General features: G+C 58.4%; 1 protein-coding gene across 1 annotated transcript; it reads left to right on the forward strand.

The window, feature by feature from the left end:
* The first annotated feature begins 7,471 nt into the window (after positions 1-7,471).
* On the forward strand, positions 7,472-10,655 carry LOC129399316 (calcium homeostasis modulator protein 1-like). The gene is made up of 2 exons (XM_055118701.1): positions 7,472-8,023; positions 10,167-10,655. Exons 1-2 carry the CDS (start codon positions 7,472-7,474, stop codon positions 10,653-10,655), a joined length of 1,041 nt encoding a protein of 346 aa, XP_054974676.1.
* Positions 10,656-19,103: the final 8,448 nt, after the last annotated feature.

Below are 19,103 nucleotides of genomic sequence, written 5' to 3' on the forward strand. Positions count from 1 at the left end.
GGCCAGCGTCTGTGTCCAAGGCTGCCTTCTCCCCAGGGCATGCCCAGGGATGTCCCGCTCAGAGCTTGGCACCTGCTGGGGGTTTGTCCAGGCATGGGGGGATGGGTCAGAGCTGGGAATCCGCAGGGGGTGGGCCCAGGGGATTCTGAAAAAGCTGCTATTCAAAACCTTCAGGCCACAGGCCAGACCAGAGCCACAGTACAGCAGGGACAGCACTTGCTTTGTACTGGCTGACCCCTGTTCTATCTCTGGCATCCCATAGGGTCCCCTGAACCCCACCGGGATTGAGCCCTGAGCACTACTGGGTTTTACACACACACCCCAACACCATCACCAAACACACACACACACACACATACACACACAATCCCTCTGGGCCCATTTATGGATATGGGATGTGGGATATGGTTCAGGGACAAGAGTCCTGGGAACATCAGGGTTAAACCCTGCTGGGAAACCAGCATTCAGCCTCTGTGGCTCAGACAGGAAGGACTGGGGATATCTGGGCCCCATCTCTCCTTCCCCTCCCTGATGATTGACTCACCACAGGTAATCACATACACTTCACATGTACACACACCACATGCCCACACACACCACATGCCCACACACACCACACATACGTACCACATGTACACACATACCACACACATATAACACATATCATGTACACACATAAACAGATGTACACACATGCCATGCCCATAGAACACATACTACATGTGCATGCAATAACTACATGCATATACACACATAAACATGTATACACAGACATATCACATACATACACATATAACACACACCACATCTACCACACACACAACACAAATCACATAAACACACATGTCTACCATAAACCACACATACCACACACAAGCACCACATGCATATCACACTCACAAGGAACTCTCACACGTACATACATATACCCACCACCACATACTCATATACACACACACCACTCACAGCCAATAAGTCTCTACACACACACACACACACACACACACACACACACACACACACACACACACACACACTCCTGCATGCATACACATCCAGCAACTGCTCCCATCGGCACTGTGCAGACTTGGGTCACCCCAGGTTCTGGTTCCTGGACCAGGAGGCTATGCCCTAGAGCCCAGGCCCCTCCGTATCGGGCCATCTCCGCTCTGCTGGGCTTAGTCTGCCAGATATTCCCGGAAGCGCGGCCTCCTCCACCCCATCTATCCTGCTGCAATCAGGGCGCCCCTGCCTCATAGAGGGATGGGATGGGTTTGGGAAGAATCAGAATCCAAAGCCAAAGGCAGCAGCGATAGAACCGAGGCCAGTCCTGAGCCCCAGAGGCTTAGCACAGAGGGCTGGTGCTCAGGAGACCCCAGACCCACCCTGGCATTGCATGGTTCACGTTCCCCGAGCACCACCAGGAGGAATACCAGAGCAGAAACAGGACTAGTCCACAAGGACTGTCAGTGTGGCCCCAAATCAGAAAAAAAAATTTTGATCTGGGGACTCAGGGGAGGGTTGATTTGAATTTCAAAAAGTTTTAAAAAATGGAGAGAGGGTTTTTTGTTTATTTGTTTTTAATAGTGGTTTGGGGTTTTTGGTTTTTTTTTTTTTTTTTGGTTTTTGGGTCACACATGGTGATGCTCAGGGGTTACTCCTGGCTCTGCACTCAAGAATTACTCCTGGTGGTGTTCGGGGGACCATATGGGATGCTGGGATTTGAACCCAGGTCAACCGCATGCAAGGCAAATGCCATACCTGCTGTGCTATCGCTCCAGCCCCCTTAATAGTGTTTTAAATTTTTTTTTGGACCACTCTTAGCAGTGCTCAGGACCTGCTCCCAGCTCAGTACTCAGGGCTTGTTCCCAGGGGCATCAGGTCACACCTGGGCCTTCTCTGAGCTGTCTCCTCTTGAGTTATCTCCCAGGCGCAGTCTTTTTTTTTTTTTTTTGCTTTTTGGGTCACACCCGGCGATGCTCAGGGGTTACTCCGGGCTCTGCACTCAGGAATTACTCCTGGCAGTGCTCAGGGGACCATATGGGATGCTGGGAATCGAACCTGGGTCGGCCGGCAAGGTAAACGCCTTACCCATTGTGCTATCGCTCCAGCCCCATCCCTCGCCCAGTCTTTTCTTTACATTTCCCCATCTATTTTGGTTGGGGATGTTGGACTTGGGGTTTTTTGGTAGGTTGTTTGTTTGTTTGTTTGTTTTTGGTGGTGGGAAGGGTTTGGGTTTTGGGCCATACCCAGCTATACTCAGAGGTTCCTCCTGACCCTGCACTCAGGAATAACTCCTGGCAGTGCTCAGGGTGACCATATGGGATGCTGGGAATTGAACCCGGGTCGGCTGCATGCAAGGCAAGCGCCCTCCCCGCTGGACTATCTCTCCAAGTTGGGGGTGTTGTTGCGATGCCTGGGGACCCCTCCGCTTGGCCGTGGTCCTGCACCCTGTTCACCAGAGGCGTGAGAACATGAGCTCCCTGGGGTTTGCACACCTCGTGGTGGCCACACACTCCAGTGGCAGAGCTGGAGGCGCTTGTGTGCGCTGTGCCGAGACGGCCCCCAGGGCTGTGTCCTCGGGGAGCCCACACCATAGAGCGGCCGCCTCTGGGGCCAGTGCCGGGACCCGAACTCAAGGCCTCACACCCGCAAGTCCTCCCACTGAGCTCGTCCCGGGTCCGGGACAGAGTTTGGGCAAGTGGAGAGAGACGGAGGGGAAGGGGGCAGGGCCAGTCGACCACAGGCACGGAGGGGACAGGCCACCGAGGGGCAGCACAGATTCCCATTGTGCGCCCAGAGGACTGCTGGCCCGCCTGGGTGGGGGGCCCTCACTGCCCCTCACAGCTGAGAGGGGAGCCAGTCAGACAGGAGGGCGCAGGCCCACCGGACACCAGTGCAGGGTCCTGCCCCGGGGCTGAGGTGCCACTCCAGCACCCACGGAAAGAGCACAGAGCTCTGTGACAGCAGACCCCCTGCCCTGGACAACTAAGGCATCCCACCCTCTGCACACCCCAAAGGACATGCTAGAACCCCGGGTCTCTCGGCCACCATCCCTCCGTCCACCTCTACTGCCCAGTCCATGAGGGGAACCGAGTCACTGTACCTGGGAGTGAGGGACAGCAGTGACCCGGGCAGCCACACAGAGAGAGGCGCCCCCATCCTGGGCAGAGTCCCGGTGCTCAGACAGGAAGTGGGGGCCCCCCAGATATGAGGAAGTGGCTGCAGGAAGCTCCAGGAGAGAATGGATTTGTGGGGTAAGCGGGAGGCCTAGAGGGGACGTGGGGAGGGGAGCCGAGTCCATAGGTGGTTCAGGAACCCCGAGGTGCCGTCCAGAGTCGGGGCCAAGAGTGTTTGTTCCCACTTTCGGCCATTTGCCCTTCCTGCACGCATGTGCTCCTGGCCGTGGCTGGAGTGGAGGTGTGAGCTGACCCGACGGTGGGCACCAGAGAAAGAGCAGGGGATGCTGCGAGAGGGGGCGTGGCTTCAGCGAGAGGGGCGTGACTTCAGCGAGAGGGGGCGTGGCTTCAGCCCTTGTCCCACTGTGCCTGCAGCAGAGGCTGGAGTGGTAGGGGGTGTGGGGGATATTAGGGACATTGCTGCGCGGTGCCCCTGTAACCCCCCCACCCAGTTGTCCAGAGAACAGAGGAGAGCCACGGGTCCTGCTGAGGCAAAGGTTCACGCAGCCTGGCAGCCCATCTTGCTGATGACCGCTACCTCTGCCACCATGAGGATCCGGGGGTGCGCCCACTGCTACAGGTGGGCCGCCCGCCAGGCTCCCCTAGGCAAATAGGGCATTTCCCTGCAGGTCTGGCCGCTCCCCGGGCCCCCTTTGCATACTGCTTTTCCTGCCTTGCTTGACTTCTGGAAGATGGGGGTAGGGGGGAGGGGTGTCTGGGGTCCAGCACCCAGGTGACCGTGTGGGTCCCTATTTTCTGCCCACATGCAGCAGGGCCTTGGAGACACTGCAGAGGACAGAGTCAGGCAAGACCCCCTGGAGAAGGGGGAAGGGGACCCCGAATCCTCCTGATCTCCAGAACCAGACCTTGTGACTCTTACCTGCAACAGCAGCTCTCCACTTTTATGATTTGATTAAGGCCCTGGCAGTGGGGAGTCACTCCTGGCTGTTCCTGGGGGACCCCCAGGAACCTCAAGTGTCCTAAAGGGAACCTTGTGGGCTCTGAAGAGCTCGCTCAGGGGTTAAGGCACTTAGTCACCTTGCATGCAACTGACCCGTTTGGTCCCCTGCGCCAGCTGTGGTGCCCCAAGCACCGCCAGGGGTCGCTCCTGAACACAGAGCCAGGAATAGCCCCAGAGCACCACCAGGTATGGTTTCCCCCAAAGCACATGCAAAGGCAGGTGGGAGGCAGACTCAGAGCTGTGGCACTGGAGCAGAGGCTGGAGCAGAGCAGAGCCTCGGGCCAGAGTCCTCTGGAGGCTGGCCAGGCACATGGGTGCCCTGCTCAGGCTCCAGAGGGTCAACCCCCAACTCCCTGATCTTCAGGCCCCCATCAGACCATCCCCCACAGAACAATGCGGAGGGCATTCTGGGGGGGAAGAAAAGTTCTCCAACTATTCAGTGTGAAGCCCAAGTCAGTGAGACACTTGAAGCTATTTTTTACCACTGATTCAAGATTTACAACAGCCTGAAGGGTTGGAGCGGAGTGATAGTAGAGTGAGTAGGACACTTGCCTGCCACATGGCAGATCTGGGTTTGGTCCCTGGCACCCTTATGATCCCCTGCACCAGATATGGTGCCGCAGGCACTGCCAGGAGGGATTTCTGAGTGCAGAGCCAGGAGTAAGCCCTAAGTATCACTGGGTGTGCGTCCCCTCACCACAAGAAAGAAAGAAGGAAAGAAAGAAAGAAAGAAAGAAAGAAAGAAAGAAAGAAAGAAAGAAAGAAAGAAAGAAAGAAAGAAAGAAAGAAAGAAAGAAAGAAAGAAAGAAAGAAAGAAAGAAAGAAAGAAAGAAAGAAAGAAAGAAAGAAAGAGAGAAAGAAAGGGAGAGAGAGAGAGAGAAAGAAAGAAAGAAAGAAAGAAAGAAAGAAAGAAAGAAAGAAAGAAAGAAAGAAAGAAAGAAAGAAAGAAAGAAAGAAAGAAAGAAAGAAAGAAAGAAAGAAAGAAAGAAAGAGAAAGAGAGAAGGAAGGAAGGAAGGAAGGAAGGAAGGAAGGAAGGAAGGAAGGAAGGAAGGAAGGAAGGAAGGAAGGAAGGAAGGAAGGGAAACAACAACATGAAGGATAAGAGGCAGGTGGTGATAGACTCAGAAGCAGAACTCAGGGCTCGCTGGTATGAAGCCTGGAGTTCAAACCCCAGCACCACACACACACACACACACACACACACACACACACAGTTCTAGGGCTCCCCCTTTTCATTCAATAACTGTAATAAAGTCCTTGGGAACCTGAGAATAATGCAATCCAACCACTTGTATTATTTTACTTTATTGATTTGTGTGTGTCTGTGTGTGTGTGGGGGGGGGGTGATCAGGGACAGTGCTCAGGAGCTATTCCCAGCTGCTCAGGAGTGCTCCCTGGTAGTGCTTAGCAGACCATGTTGGGTGACAGTGATTGAACCTGGGTCAACCAGATGCAGAGCAAGTGTCTAACCCCTGTACCATCTCCCTGGCCCTGTTGCTATTATTGACAAATAATGCTGACATTAGAATTCGCAGCAAACGTCTCTGAGGCCCGTGCTGGCGCCCTTAGCCCACGTGGGTGTCTCTGCGTCCAGCTTCCTCCTGAGCACTGCCCCCTCCCCGAGTGCCAGCTTCCCCCTGTGGTTCAGTCCCGTGTCAGTCCAAGGCGGCCATCTCTGTGGCAGGATCCTTCTCCCCCTCTCCTGGGGAGCCCCCAACAAAGTCCTCCAGCAGTCACCAGCCTTAGGACCCCGGAGCCTTCGGTCTGTTGCAGCCGAGGGGGACAACTGTCCTCCCAGCCCCGCCCCGAGCTTTCCACCCGGACCAGGACAGGAGAGAAAGAGCAGAACCGCTCCCTGCCCCGCCCCTGCGCCCTGTCCCACCTAGCCAGGTCCAAACCCGTTTCTCCACCTCCCGCCTTGTGTATCTCTCCCCGAGTCCGTCACCCCTCTCACATGGGACAACAGCACTGTCCACAGTGACACCCAGCAAGGGCTGGCGCTGGACCAACACGGGCACCCAGCCCCTTTCTAATTCCTCAGCAGCACAGACTCGACCCTAAGGTGGGCACGAGCCCGAAACACACACTGCAAGTCCCCACACAGCCCCACGTGGGAGGCTCCGACCAGGACCTCGTCTGTGATCTCATCCAGGATCTCATCCGGGATCTCGTCTGGGATCTCGCCTGGGATCCTGTCCAGGGCGGCCCAGATAGGCAGATCTGACCTGCTCTTCAGGCATGCTGGCCCTCCACCCCCAGCCCCGCAGCCCTTTCAGCTCTCCCCTCTTTGATCTGCCCTTCACCCCAACCCGGGTCCCGGTCTGCGTCTGTAGAGACGCCGGAGGCCCAGAGTCCAGGCCTGGAACCCCACGGGCCCACCGAGTTAGCTTTTGGTCTGGGGCCCTGGAGGCGAGAGGTGGAGCCAGCAGGGCTGTGTGGGCACAAGGCTCCTCCCAGGTGCGAGTCCTCTGACGCGAGTGTGGGCTTTTCCTCTGTCATGTCTCTGTCTGTCTCTGCCTCCACCTCGATCCTTACTGTGCTCAGGGCCACCACCGTGACCACCACTATTACCTTCTCCACATCTCCGTCCCCGTCACCACCTTCCCTTCTGCCAAGGGGACCATCCCCACTACCTCCAGCTCCATCCCCATCACCTCCAGCTCCATCCTCACCATCTCCAGCTCAATCCCTACCTAAAACTCCATCCCCATCACCTCCAGGTCCATCCCCATCACCTCCAGCTCCATCCCCATCACCTCCAGCTCCATCCCCTCACCTCCAACTCCATCCCCATCACCTCCAGCTCCATCCCCAGCAGCAACAGCACCATCCCACCACACCAGCAGCCCCACCATCACCTCCATCCCCGCGGCCAGCACCATCCTCCCACCATCAGTCCCACCCATACCTCCATCACCACTCCCAGCCAAGCCACCCTCCCAGCCAGCACCCCACCAGCACACCGCCACTGTGTGACCTCGCAGGAGCCTCTGAGACCCAGTGGACGGACAGCAGAGCAGGCTGCTTCCCTCCTGCCTAGCCTGTCCTTCCACACACACCCCTGCCACCCCCCCACAAACTGTTCCCCACCAGGTGTGGCCTGGGGCTTCCTGGCCGGAGGCAGCTGCAGAAGGTGGGAAAGAAGCCGGAGGCTGGGACAGGGAGGGCCACACCCTGTGCACCCCCCACCCCCGGGCACCTGTCAGCCAGAGTCTCACAGTCACTCCCGCCCAGGCCCCGAGCTGCCCGTCCCCGCCATGCGGCGGGCGCCCAGGGGACAGAGCGGGCTGCTGGCAGGGCCAGCACCGAGGCGGGCGGCGGGGCAGCACGATGGACAAGTTCCGGATGATCTTCCAGTTCCTGCAGTCCAACCAGGAGTCCTTCATGAACGGCATCTGCGGCATCCTGGCCCTGGCCAGCGCCCAGATGTACTCGGCCTTCGACTTCAACTGCCCCTGCCTGCCCGGCTACAACTCGGCCTACAGCGCGGGCATCCTGCTGGCCCCGCCGCTGGTGCTCTTCCTGCTGGGCCTGGTGCTCAACAACAACGTGTCCATGCTGGCCGAGGAGTGGAAGCGGCCGCCGGGCCGCCGCGCCAAGGACCCCGCCGTGCTGCGCTACATGTTCTGCTCCATGGCCCAGCGCGCCCTCATCGCGCCCGTCGTCTGGGTGGCCGTCACCCTGCTCGACGGCAAGTGTTTCCTCTGCGCCTTCTGCACCGCCGTGCCCGTGACCGCGCTGGGCAACGGCAGCCTGGCCCCCGGCCTGCCCGGCCCTGAGCTCGCCCGCCTGCTGGCGCGGGTGCCCTGCCCCGAGATCTACGACGGGGACTGGCTGCTGGCGCGTGAGGTGGCCGTGCGCTATTTGCGTTGCATCTCCCAGGTGAGGAGGTGCCGGGGCCTGGGTCCCCCTGGGCTCTGGAGGGCTCGGATGCCCCGCCGTGCCCAGTGCAGGGAGGGAGCCCCGGGGTCAAGGCCGTGAGCTTCCACATGCAGGGGACCTGAGTTGGAATTTCAACTCCGCCTGGTCTCCCCAAGCACTTCTGTGGGGGCTGGGAAACCCCGGGCTGAGCAGCATCCCTGGGCCCAGAGCATCCAACGTTCAGGCCAGGTGGGCCAAGTGCTAATGAGAAAGGCTCCCGGGGTCCTGAGCATTGCATAGGACCCCCACAGAACATGGACATCTGTCCTATGTACGTCTGCAGGGCCTCCTCGGGCATCGTTTCCCACAGATGAAGCTCTGAGGGGCACAGGGGCTCATTTTCCCAGCTGAAGCTGTGTGTGTGTGTCTGTGTGTGTGTGTGTGTGTGTTGTTAGGGATCTCACTCATGCAAGGTAATTTTGTTTTCATTTTTTTTTTACTTTTTTTTGGGGTCACACCTGGCGATGCACAGGGGCTACTCCTGGCTCATGCACTCAGGAATCACTCCTGGTGGTGCTCAGGGGACCATATGGGATGCTGGGAATCAAACCCAGGTCCGCCATGTGCAAGGCAAACGCCCTACCCGCTGTGCTATTGCTCCAGCTCCTTGTTTTCTTTTTCTTTCTTCCTTTTTCCTTCTTTTTTTTGTTTTGTTTGTTTGTTTGTTTGTTTCTTTGGGGCCACCCCTAACAATGCTCAGAAGTTACTCCTGACTCTGCACTCAGGGGTCACTCCTGGCGCTGCTTAGGGGTCTATATGGATGCCGGGGATAGAACCTGGGCTGGCCATGTGCAAGGCAGGCGCCCTAGCTGCTGTGCTATCTCTCTGGCCCAAGGTAACTTTTCTGCACCACTTGCCAGCCCAGAGTCCAGCTTCTGAGTACCACGTGACTCCCCTGGGCTTGTGTCCCCCGGGACACGTGCCAGGCGGCTTCTGTCCAGGGTGTGCTGTCTGTCTGTCCTGGGCGCAGCTCAGCCCACTGCACATCCCAACTCTCGAGCCAGGGATTTGCATTCTTTCCTCTCCCAGGCCTGGTGGGGAGGCACATGGGTGGCTGGGCTGTTTGGGTACATTTCCCTGGCAAATGCCCCCAGCTGGTGCCTCGCTGCGCTGCTTGGGGGGGTGGGTTCTGAGGGCCTGGGGGCCCCTCCAGGGAAGAACTAGACGAGGTGGCACCATCAGTGCAGGGGCGGGGGGCGGCAGGTTGAAAGAAAATGCAGGCTCAGCATCCTGTGGTCTGGGCCCCCATTCCTTGCAACCCTCCCAGGAATGGGAGGACAGGAAGCTGGGGGTGTCAGTGGAGGGGGCGGGGCTGGACCTGGCTGCCGGAGCTGGATGTTTGCACAATGAGAGGCAGGGCCAGGCACCCCTCTCTCTCCTGTGGTGCTGCACCAGCACCCAGACAGGCCGCGTGAATCCCACAGTCTGAGGGTGCACCCCAAACTCTGCTTTCCGGAGCAGCCAGAACTTCCTCTCCCATGGGGTCCTCCGGGTAGCCTCACTGACCTCCTGGCCTTAGACCCAGACAGCCCCGCTGAACAGTGCCCGGAAGGCTGCCAGGCCCCTCACGCATTGCGGTGAGTTGGCTTCCAAATTCCATCTGAGGCGGTGGGGACGACTGCACAGCAGGCCGGGCACTTGTCTTGCTCACATCTGACCCAGGCTCAATCCCCAACTCCCCACGTGGTCCCCAGAGCTTGCCAGGAGTGATCCCTGAGTGCAGAATCAGGAGCAAGGCCTGAGCACCGCCGGGTGTGACCCAAAGACATAAAAAACAAATTCTACTTGACATAGTGGGCTTCATCTGAACTCTAGAAATTTTCTTTCTTTTTTTATTAAATTTAATTTTATTTAATTTTATATTTATATTATTTGTAATGAATCACCATGAGATGCAGTTGCAGATTTACAAACTTCCGTGTGAACTCCCGAAATTTTTACATACAAATCAGATTCCCAGAAGGAAATGTGGGTCTGTTCGGGCCCGTTAGACAGAAGAGAAGTTTTGGGCCCACCCAGTGCCCTTAGCCCAGGGTGACATGTCTGCACAGACCAGGGGCGGGGGTGGCCCAGAGCCAGGCCCGCTGACTGTGCCCTCCCGCAGGCCCTGGGCTGGTCCTTCGTGCTGCTGACCACGCTGCTGGCCTTCGCCGTGCGCTCCGTGCGGCCCTGCTTCACGCAGGCGGCCTTCCTCAAGAGCAAGTACTGGTCCCACTACATCGACATCGAGCGCAGGCTCTTCGACGAGACGTGCACGGAGCACGCCAAGGCCTTCGCCAAGGTCTGCATCCAGCAGTTCTTTGAGGCCATGACCCACGACCTGGAGCTGGGCCACTCCCACGGGGCGCTGGCACCCCCCAGCCCGGCAGTGGCGGCAGCCCCCGCGGCCGGCCCCAACGGGGCCGAGGAGGAGCGGGAGAAGCTGAGGGGCATCACAGACCAGGGCGCCGTCAACCGGCTGCTCACCAGCTGGCACCAGTGCAAACCGCCGCTGCGCCTGGGCCAGGACGAGCCCCTGATGGGCAACGGCTGGGCTGGGGGCGGCCCCCGGGCTCCCCGCAGGGAGGTGGCCACCTACATCAGCAAGGTGTGAGCCCGGCCGGGGGGGAAGAGCCGGGCATGGGAGTGCAGGCTCCCCAGACCCCCTGGCGTGGGCATTGGGGGGGCCCCCATGTCCCTGAAAGGACCTGTCCAGGCCCCCACGGAGGAGGCTTCTGGGGCTGGGCCACTGTGGGCCAGGAGCGGCCATCACTGTCATCCCGTTGCTCATCCATTTGTGCGAGCGGGCACCAGTGACTCTCACTGTGAGACTTACTGTTACTGCCAGCAGCAGTATCTGCAGGAAAGGCCCAGACGAGGCTGAGAGGACACAGTGTGCACTGCCCGGCTCCCAGGCCCTAACTCCCGGCTCTCCATCTCACAGACCTGCTGGCCGCAGCGTCCACACCACCCCAGTGTCGGGGGCCCTTTCCCTCGGCTCTGACTCAGGCAGCTGGGGGTGTATCTGGCAGCAGGAACCCCGAGCTCTGCTGCGCCTCGGAGGGAAGCTGCTGGCCCTCAGCAGCCCCGTTGGACCGACTCAGAGCCCCGCCTGGGTGACAGGTGGTGAGACAAGGTGCCTGATCCAGGGCACTCGGGAGAAGCCAAAGTGTGCCCCAGGGAGGCACGCCGGGCCCCAGCTCCAGACCCAGAGAGCCTTCGCCCCAGGGCCCCTGACCCTGACCTCCTGTCCCGTCCAGGCCGGAGGCCGCAGGCTCTTGTCTCGGTGTTACCCGGTGGCAGTCAGGCTGTGTCCCGGCACCCAGCAACACCTGTGCTGGTACCCATGTGTCATGAGGGTACTCTGGGGTTTGAGGGGGTGCAGGTCTTGCCCTCATAACAGCTCAAGCACCATTGGGGGTGGTCAGAGTTAAATTACGAAAAGGGCGCACATTCAGACCACTCATGGGGGTTCCTTCGAAGCCCCCCTAACACCCCGACTCCTCGTATCAGGGCCCAGGACTTGGCCCCATAGACACAGAAGCTGCGGGCCGGGAGATAGTAGGTCAGGTAGGACACTTGCCCTCCACACTGTCAATCCGGGTTAATGCCCTGGCACCACGGAGTCTCCTCTGAGTCCTGCCAGGAGTGATCCCTAAGCACAGCCTGGTGCAACCCCAAAACCAAACAAACAAAAGAATCAGAAGTGAAATATGCCCCTTTCCTCAAGATCCCTCGGGGGAAAAGGGGCTCTGGATCAGAGGCCCTGAGTTGGGGGGGTGTGTGGAGGGCGGTTGCCAAAGATAGCTCTAGTGCCAGGATGAGCCGAGAGATTCAGCGCAGACTCCGTGGCTTCAAACCGTGTCCCCATGATGTTTCCTGAGCCTCAGTTTCCCCTCCGGTCAGAGGGCCGAGGGCACTCCCCTCTGAGGGGCACCACTCACTCCTCTCCCCTCACCTACGGGGAGGACCCAGGAGCTCAAGTTCATAAGGAGGAAATAGAAGGAGAAGAAGGGCCTCCCCCCACCTTCCAATGTCCTCGAACCCCAGTCTCGCTCATCAATGAACCCGAGTCGCTCCGTGGCAGCATTGTGGTTGTCTTTTGGTGTGTTGGGGACCCCCAACTGGGAACCCCATACATGCAGGTTAGTTTGATGGTGCCCATGCTTCCATCTGTGTCCCCGCCCCTATTCCACCTTTCCCCATCTGAGACCCACAACTCCCTCCCGTAATAATTGGGAAAAGGGGATCCTTATTAGCTGATGTGGGGTGGGAAGGAGTGAGGAGGGCTCTGCTAGGAGGGGGGCTTGAGGCCCTGCTCAGGGGAGGGTTCAGAAGACTGAGGAAGCAGTTTAGAGGCCAGAGCACAGGCTTGACCAGTGGGGGGCCAGGGGCCCATCCCAGCACCCCGTCTCCGAGAGCGAGCTGGAGCATGTCCTGGAACACTATACTGGTGTCGCCCTTAGAGCCCAAAAATAAGAATAAAAGCACAGAAAGACCAGGAGCGGGTACCAGGAGATCCTGGGCTCGATCCCTGGCAGCGCCTACACTCCCACTGAAAGGGAGAAGCAAAGAGAAATCGGGAGCCAATTGGTGTGTGGGAGAGGGGTGGGAGACCCCAGGGGGAAAAGCCGTCCTCGTGGAATTGGGACCACGAAGTACGGATGGGCACATGGCGTCAGAGACATCCGAGGCCCAGCCCCAGAGCCCCAAGACTTGCAGAGATGGACGAGCCCCCCTGAGGCGTCTCTGGAAGTGGGGACTAGAGGTCTGCTCTGCCCCTCAGAATCATGCCGAAGAGGAAGGAGAAAGAATCTGAAGGGTGTTGGTAGGATCTTAAAAATAAACACCGGGTTAGGGTTAGGGTGTTTGCCTTGCACGTGGCCAACCCGGGTTCGATTCCCAGCATCCCATATGGTCCCCCGAGCACTGCCAGGAGTGATTTCTGAATACAGAGCCAGAATTAACCCCTGAGTAACCCCTGATTTTTGCTGGGTATGACCCAAAAAGTAAAAAATAAAAAAACAGAAAAGATTTTGCTTTTTTTTTTCTTAGTTATGAGACCTGATCACACCTAGTTCTGCTAAAGACTTACTCCTGCCTCTGGGCTCAGGGCTGACTTCTGCTGAGGCTCAGGGGACTCAATAAGATGCCAGGGGTTGGACCCCTCAGTGCCCCTGTGTAAGACAAGTGCCCACCTGCTCTATTATCTCTTGGGTTCCTCCAAATGAGGTCTAAAGCCATATCAGAGTTAGCTGGAACAGGAGTGCGACCTGCTGGGAATATGAGTCAGGCAGGGCAGGAGGGGAGAGGTGATCCCTCCCTCCCCAGCCTGGGCAGCTCTGCCCGTGGGGGGAGCCTCTCAGGGTAGCTGGGCCTGGCCCTGACCTGCTGAGATCTTACAGTGCAATCTGCAGAGTCCCCCTCTCTCTCATCTGCAATGAACTATTGTGAAGTACTTTATGAAAATAAAATATATAAAAATTGTAAAATCAATCAATCAATCAATAAACAAATAGCGCTTGCCGGAGAGGTAGTACAACGGGCTGGAGAGATAGTACAACGGGCAGGGAGGGTGGATTGATCTCTCTCCGAGATAAAGGAGTTTGAGGGGACTCTGGGGCTGGTGCCCGCGTGACCCCACGCTCCGCCTCAGCCCTTCTTGGCTTGAAGGCTCCCGTGAGTGCAGACTCTGGGAGCAAAGTTCCCAAGTAGGGTTCCAGAGGCCTGGCCACCAGTGGGGGTCACTGACGAGGGACCAGGTCCTCTTCTGAGAGCGAGGCCCAGGCCAGTGAGGGGTATCCCCAAATTTCTCCTACAAAACTGGGAGGAGTGGGACTGAGGACCGGCCCGATTCCGCTCTGGGTCAAGTCACACACCACAGGGCTGGTGCCTTGCTTACCGAGAGCTCCAGGACAGGCACCCCGCATTGTGGAGGCCTCCTTCGATGCCTTCGCCTTCCTGCTTTGCTTCTGTGCCCGAGCTGGGTGGCTTCATAAAGTTTTGCTCCAGTAAAGAGGAGGGTCATCTGATCAATGACGCACATGTCAGCCCCAAGTTGGGTTATTGGCTGGGAAGAGGGTGGGGAGCAGGGGTGCGGGGGGGAGATGCAGATTACACTGTAAGATCTCAGCAGGTCAGGGCCAGGCCCAGCCACCCTGAGAGGCTCCCCCCACCATGCAGAGCTGCCCAGGCTGGGGAAGGAGTGATCACCTCTCCTCCTCCTGCCCTGCCTGACTCATCTTCCCAGCAGGTCGCACCCCTGTTCCAGCTAACTCTGGTGTTGATTTAGACCTCAGGTGGAGAAACCCAAGAGATAATACAGAAGATGGGCATTTGTGTTTCACAGGGGCACCGAGGGGCCCAACCCCTGGCATCATATAGAGTCCCCTGATCCTCAGCAGTAGTCAGCCCTGAGCACAGAGCCAGGAGTAAGTCTTTAGCAGAACTAGGTGTGATCAGGTCTTATAACTAATAAAAAAAAAAAAACCCAAATCTTTTTCTGTTCGTTTGTTTTTTCCTTTTTGCGTCATACCCAGCAATGATCAGGGGTTATTCAGGGGTTAATTATGGCTCTGCATTCAGGAATCACTCCTGACAGTGCTCAGGGGAGCATACGGGACGCAGGGAATTGAACTCGGGTCAGCCGCGTGCAAGGCAAACGCCTTACCCACTGTACAATTGCGCCAGCCTCCAAAAAGCAAATTCTTAGGTAGAGGAAAACCAACAAAAACCGGTACCTAAGGGTCTGGGAGACGTGTTTTTGGATGAACTGGGGGGCAGGTTCTGCAGGAGTCCTGGGGTTTGCCCACACGCAGCTGACTCCTTGCCTTTTTTTGACTCAGAGATCACCCCTGGCATATGTGATTCAGAGTTTTAAACCCAGGTCAGCCACATACTAAGGTAATGCCCTGCCCGCTGTCCTATCTCTCCAGCCAGTGCTTATTGATTGATTGATTGATTGATTTTACAATTTTTATATATTTCATTTTCATAAAGTAGTTCACAATAGTTCATTTCAGATCAGGGAGGCAGGGGACTCTGCAGATCACACTGTAAGATCTCAGCAGGTCAGGGCCAGGCCCAGCCACCCTGAGAGGCTCCCTCCATGGTGCAGAGCTGCCCTGACTGGGGAGGGAGGGATCACCTCTCCCCCTGCTGCCGTGCCGGTCTCATATTCCCAGCAGGTCACACCCCTGTTCCAGCTAACTCTGATATGGCTTCAGACCTCAGGTGGAGGGAACCAAGAGATAATACAGCAGGTGGGCACTTGTCTTACACAGGGGCATGAAGGGGTCCAACTCCTGGCATAATATAGAGTACCCTGAGCCTCTGATGCCACAGGTTGGACCCCATGGTGCCCCTGTGCAAGACAAGTGCCCACCTGCTGTATTATCTCTTGGGTGCCTCCACCTGAGGTCTAAAGCAACCCCAGAGTTAGCTGGAACAGGGGTGCGACCTGCTGGGAAGATGAGTCAGGCAGGGCAGGAGGGGGAGAGGTGATCCCTCCCTCCCCAGCGGGGCAGCTCTGCATGGTGGGGGGAGCCTCTCAGGGTGGCTGGGCCTGGCCCTGACCTGCTGAGATCTTACAGTGTAATCTGCATCTCCCCCCCCAGCACCCCTGCTCCCCACCCTCTGCCCTGCCCATTTTCAAGGTGGGGCTGACATGCGCGTCATAGATCAGTTGACCCTCCTCTTTACTGGAGCAAAACTTTATGAAGCCACCCAGCTCGGGCACAGAAGCAAAGCAGGAAGGCGAAGGCGTCGCGGGAGGCCTACATGCCCCGGGCCGCCTGTCCTGGAGCTCTGGGTAAGCAAGGCACCTGTCCTGTGGTGTGTGACTTGACCCAGAGCGGAGTCGGGCTGGTCTTCACTCCCACCCCTCCCAGTTTTGTTGGAGAAATCTGGGGATACCCCTCTCTGGCCTGGGCCGCCCTCTCAGAAGGGGACCTGGTCCCTCCTCAGTGATTCCCACTGGTGGCCAGGCCTCTGGAACCCTACTTGGGAACTTTGCTCCCAGAGTCTGCACTCACGGGAGCCTTAAAGCCAAGAAGGGCTGAGGCGGAGCGAGGGGCCACGAGGGCACCAGCCCCAGCGTCTTCTCAAACTCCTTTATCTGGGAGAGAGACCATTCCACGCTCTCTGCCCATTGTACTATCTCTCCAGCAAGTGCTTATTTATTGATTGATTGATTGATTTCACAATTTTTATATATTTTATTTTCATAAAGTAGTTTCCAATAGTTCATTGCAGACGAGGGAGGCAGAGGACTCTACAGATTACACTGTAATATCTCAGCAGGTCAGGGCCAGGCTCAGCCACCCTGAGAGGCTCCCCCCACCGTGCAAAGCTGCCCTGGCTGGGGAGGGGGGGATCACCTCTCCCCCTCCTGCCCTGCCTGACTCATATTCCCAGCAGGTCGCACCCCTGTTCCAGCTAACTCTGGTGTTGTTTTAGATCTCAGGTGGAGGGACCCAAGAGAAAATACAGCAGGTGGGCACTTGTCTTGCACAGGGGCACCGAGGGGTTCAACCCTTGGCATCATATAGAGTCCCCTGAGCCTCTGATGCCAGGGGTTGGGCCCCTCAGTGCCCCTGTGCAAGACAAGTGCCCACCTGCTGTATTATCTATTGGGTGCCTCCACCTGAGTTCTAAAGCAACCCCAGAGTTAGCTGGAACAGGGGTGCGACCTGCTGGGAAGATGAGTCAGGCAGGAGGAGAGGTGATCCCTCCCTCCCCAGCGGGGCAGCTCTGCACGGTGGGGGCAGCCTCTCAGGGTGGCTGGGCCTGGCCCTGACCTGCTGAGATCTGCAGGGAGGAGAGTCTCGCCGGCTGCTTTAGGGGCTGAGGCAGAGGCACCAGTCAGGTGGGGCCCTGCTCACCCGGACAGGACGCCCACCTCCACCCAGGCTGTTCCCTCCAGCCCCCGCCACACTCCCAAGGAAGGTGGTGGGGGAGGGCGAGACCGCCACCTACCTCAGGACCCTGGCTGTGAGCAGCTTCCCTTCCGGAAGGTGTTGGTGATACAGTTCCGTGTGCGACGGGCTGTGCCGGGAGATGTGTGGGTGCTGGGCCAAACCCACCACGGACGGCCCCAGGCTGACAGCAGAGAGACCCGAGGCCATAAACACAGTAGTCCTGACCCAGCCCAGGGCCGCCACCTGCCCAGGGACCCCAACTGGGACAAGGACCTGAGGAGCTTTCATTCTTGGGGCCCAGCAGGGTAATGAGGCCTTGGTAGGCTGGAAAGACTGAGGGAACACAACCAAGATGCGGCCTGCTGGGAAGATGAGTCAGGCAGGGCAGAAGGGGGAGAGGTGATCCCTCCCTCCCCAGCCAGGGCAGCTCTGCACGGTGGGGGGAGCCTCTCAGGGTGGCTGGGCCTGGCCCTGACCTGCTGAAGTCTTACAGTACAATCTGCAGAGTCCCCCCCACCCCGCACCCCTGCTCCCCACACCCTCTTCCCTGCCAATTTCCCAACTTGGGACTGTCATGTGTGTCATTGACCAGCTGACCCTCCTCTTTTCTGGAGCAAAACTTTCTGAAGCCACCCAGCTCGGGCACAGAAGCAAAGCAGGAAGTCTGCGCTCACGGGAGCCTTAAAGCCAAGAAGGGCCGAGGAGGAGCGAGGGACCACGCGGGCACCAGCCCCAGAGTCCCCTCAACCTCCTTTCTCTGGGAGAGAGACCAATCCACGCTCCCTCTGGGTGGGGGTCAGATCTCTCCCCTGCAGCAAGCGAGTTCAGCCCTGACCCATAGGGAAGTCTTGGCGGTAAGCAGAAGGGGCACAGGTGTAGAGAGGGGGCCGCGTGGGGCACCTCTGGGCGATGCCCCACCTGTCTGCTCTCCCCGCCCCACAACCTGAGGACATCGGCTTTAGCTCACAGAGGTGGAGAGACAGATGGGGAGACTGGCCACACCCGGGCCCCAGTATCAGCTGTGTGGGAGGTGCCAGGGGAGTGAACCCCAGAGAACCCTGTGTCCTGGGGCCCAGACTTCCTGTCCCTGGCAGGCTGGGGGCCTGGGCCCAGGGTCTGGTGCTCAGGGCTGGAGAGTCCGGAAGAGAAATCGGGGGAGAGAAGGTTCCTTAGGGGCTACGGGTGAGCAAAGAATAAGGTGAGCAGAGACTGAGAGATGGAAAATTCACTTCACCCCACCACCCACGGTACCTGAGATCCTGCTCAAGAGTCCTGCTGGGCACCTCCATATTTACAGTGCACGGGAGGGCGCTGAACCCAGTCTTCACAGGGAAGAGGCCTGAGCTCTGCCTTGGGCCTCATCCCCCACCCCAGGCTCCAGAACTCCCTGGGAGCATTTCCTGCTCTTCACAATGGGGAGCATGACTCCTTCTGCCCTCTCTGACAGTCACTCTGGAGCCCGGCAGGAGAGAGATGCGGGGGCCATGGCCAGGCCTCTGCACTCCCTCCCTGGCCCTCCCTCCTCATGAGAGGACAGGGGCCCAGAGGAGATGCCGAGTGGGCGGGAGCCGGGAGCCCAGTTGAGGACCCCAGGAGGCCGATGGTGCCCGGGACTCTTCCCAGCGCCACTCCACAGCACAGGGTCACCTCCCCCCATCGGGGGCGCAGGTCCCCTCCGACATCAGGACACTGGCCCAGCAGACCACTTGCCCGGACCCAACCCGCAGTCCGAAGGGAAGTGAGCGTCCTGTCGCTGCTGGCAGGCCACGGGGCCCTCCTCAGCCCCCAGGAAGAAGCTGGTGGAAGCCAGGAGGTCTGAGCATCCGAAGAGGAGGACCCACAGCTCTGCCCCTGAGAGGCCACCCTGGGCCACTGCCCCTTGTCCTCGAGTCTGGGGGCTGACAGCCCACCGAGGGGTCCCGAGGATGAGGAATGATGGCTGAGTAGGATGTGGGCCACCATCACTGCCCCATTGTCAGCCTGACCCCAGGAGCTGTCCCTGGGGATTGGGTTCAGAGCAACATTCTTCTGTCTCCTTCTGTCCTACAGGAGGTGCCCAGCTGCCACCGGAGTGACCAGCCCGGCCCTGCTGCAAGGTGCCTGCCAGCCCGCACTTCCTTCTCGTGCAGCCCCTGCCCGACACC

Source organism: Sorex araneus, chromosome 11 (genome assembly GCF_027595985.1).
Source record: "Sorex araneus isolate mSorAra2 chromosome 11, mSorAra2.pri, whole genome shotgun sequence".
NCBI lineage: Eukaryota > Metazoa > Chordata > Mammalia > Eulipotyphla > Soricidae > Sorex > Sorex araneus.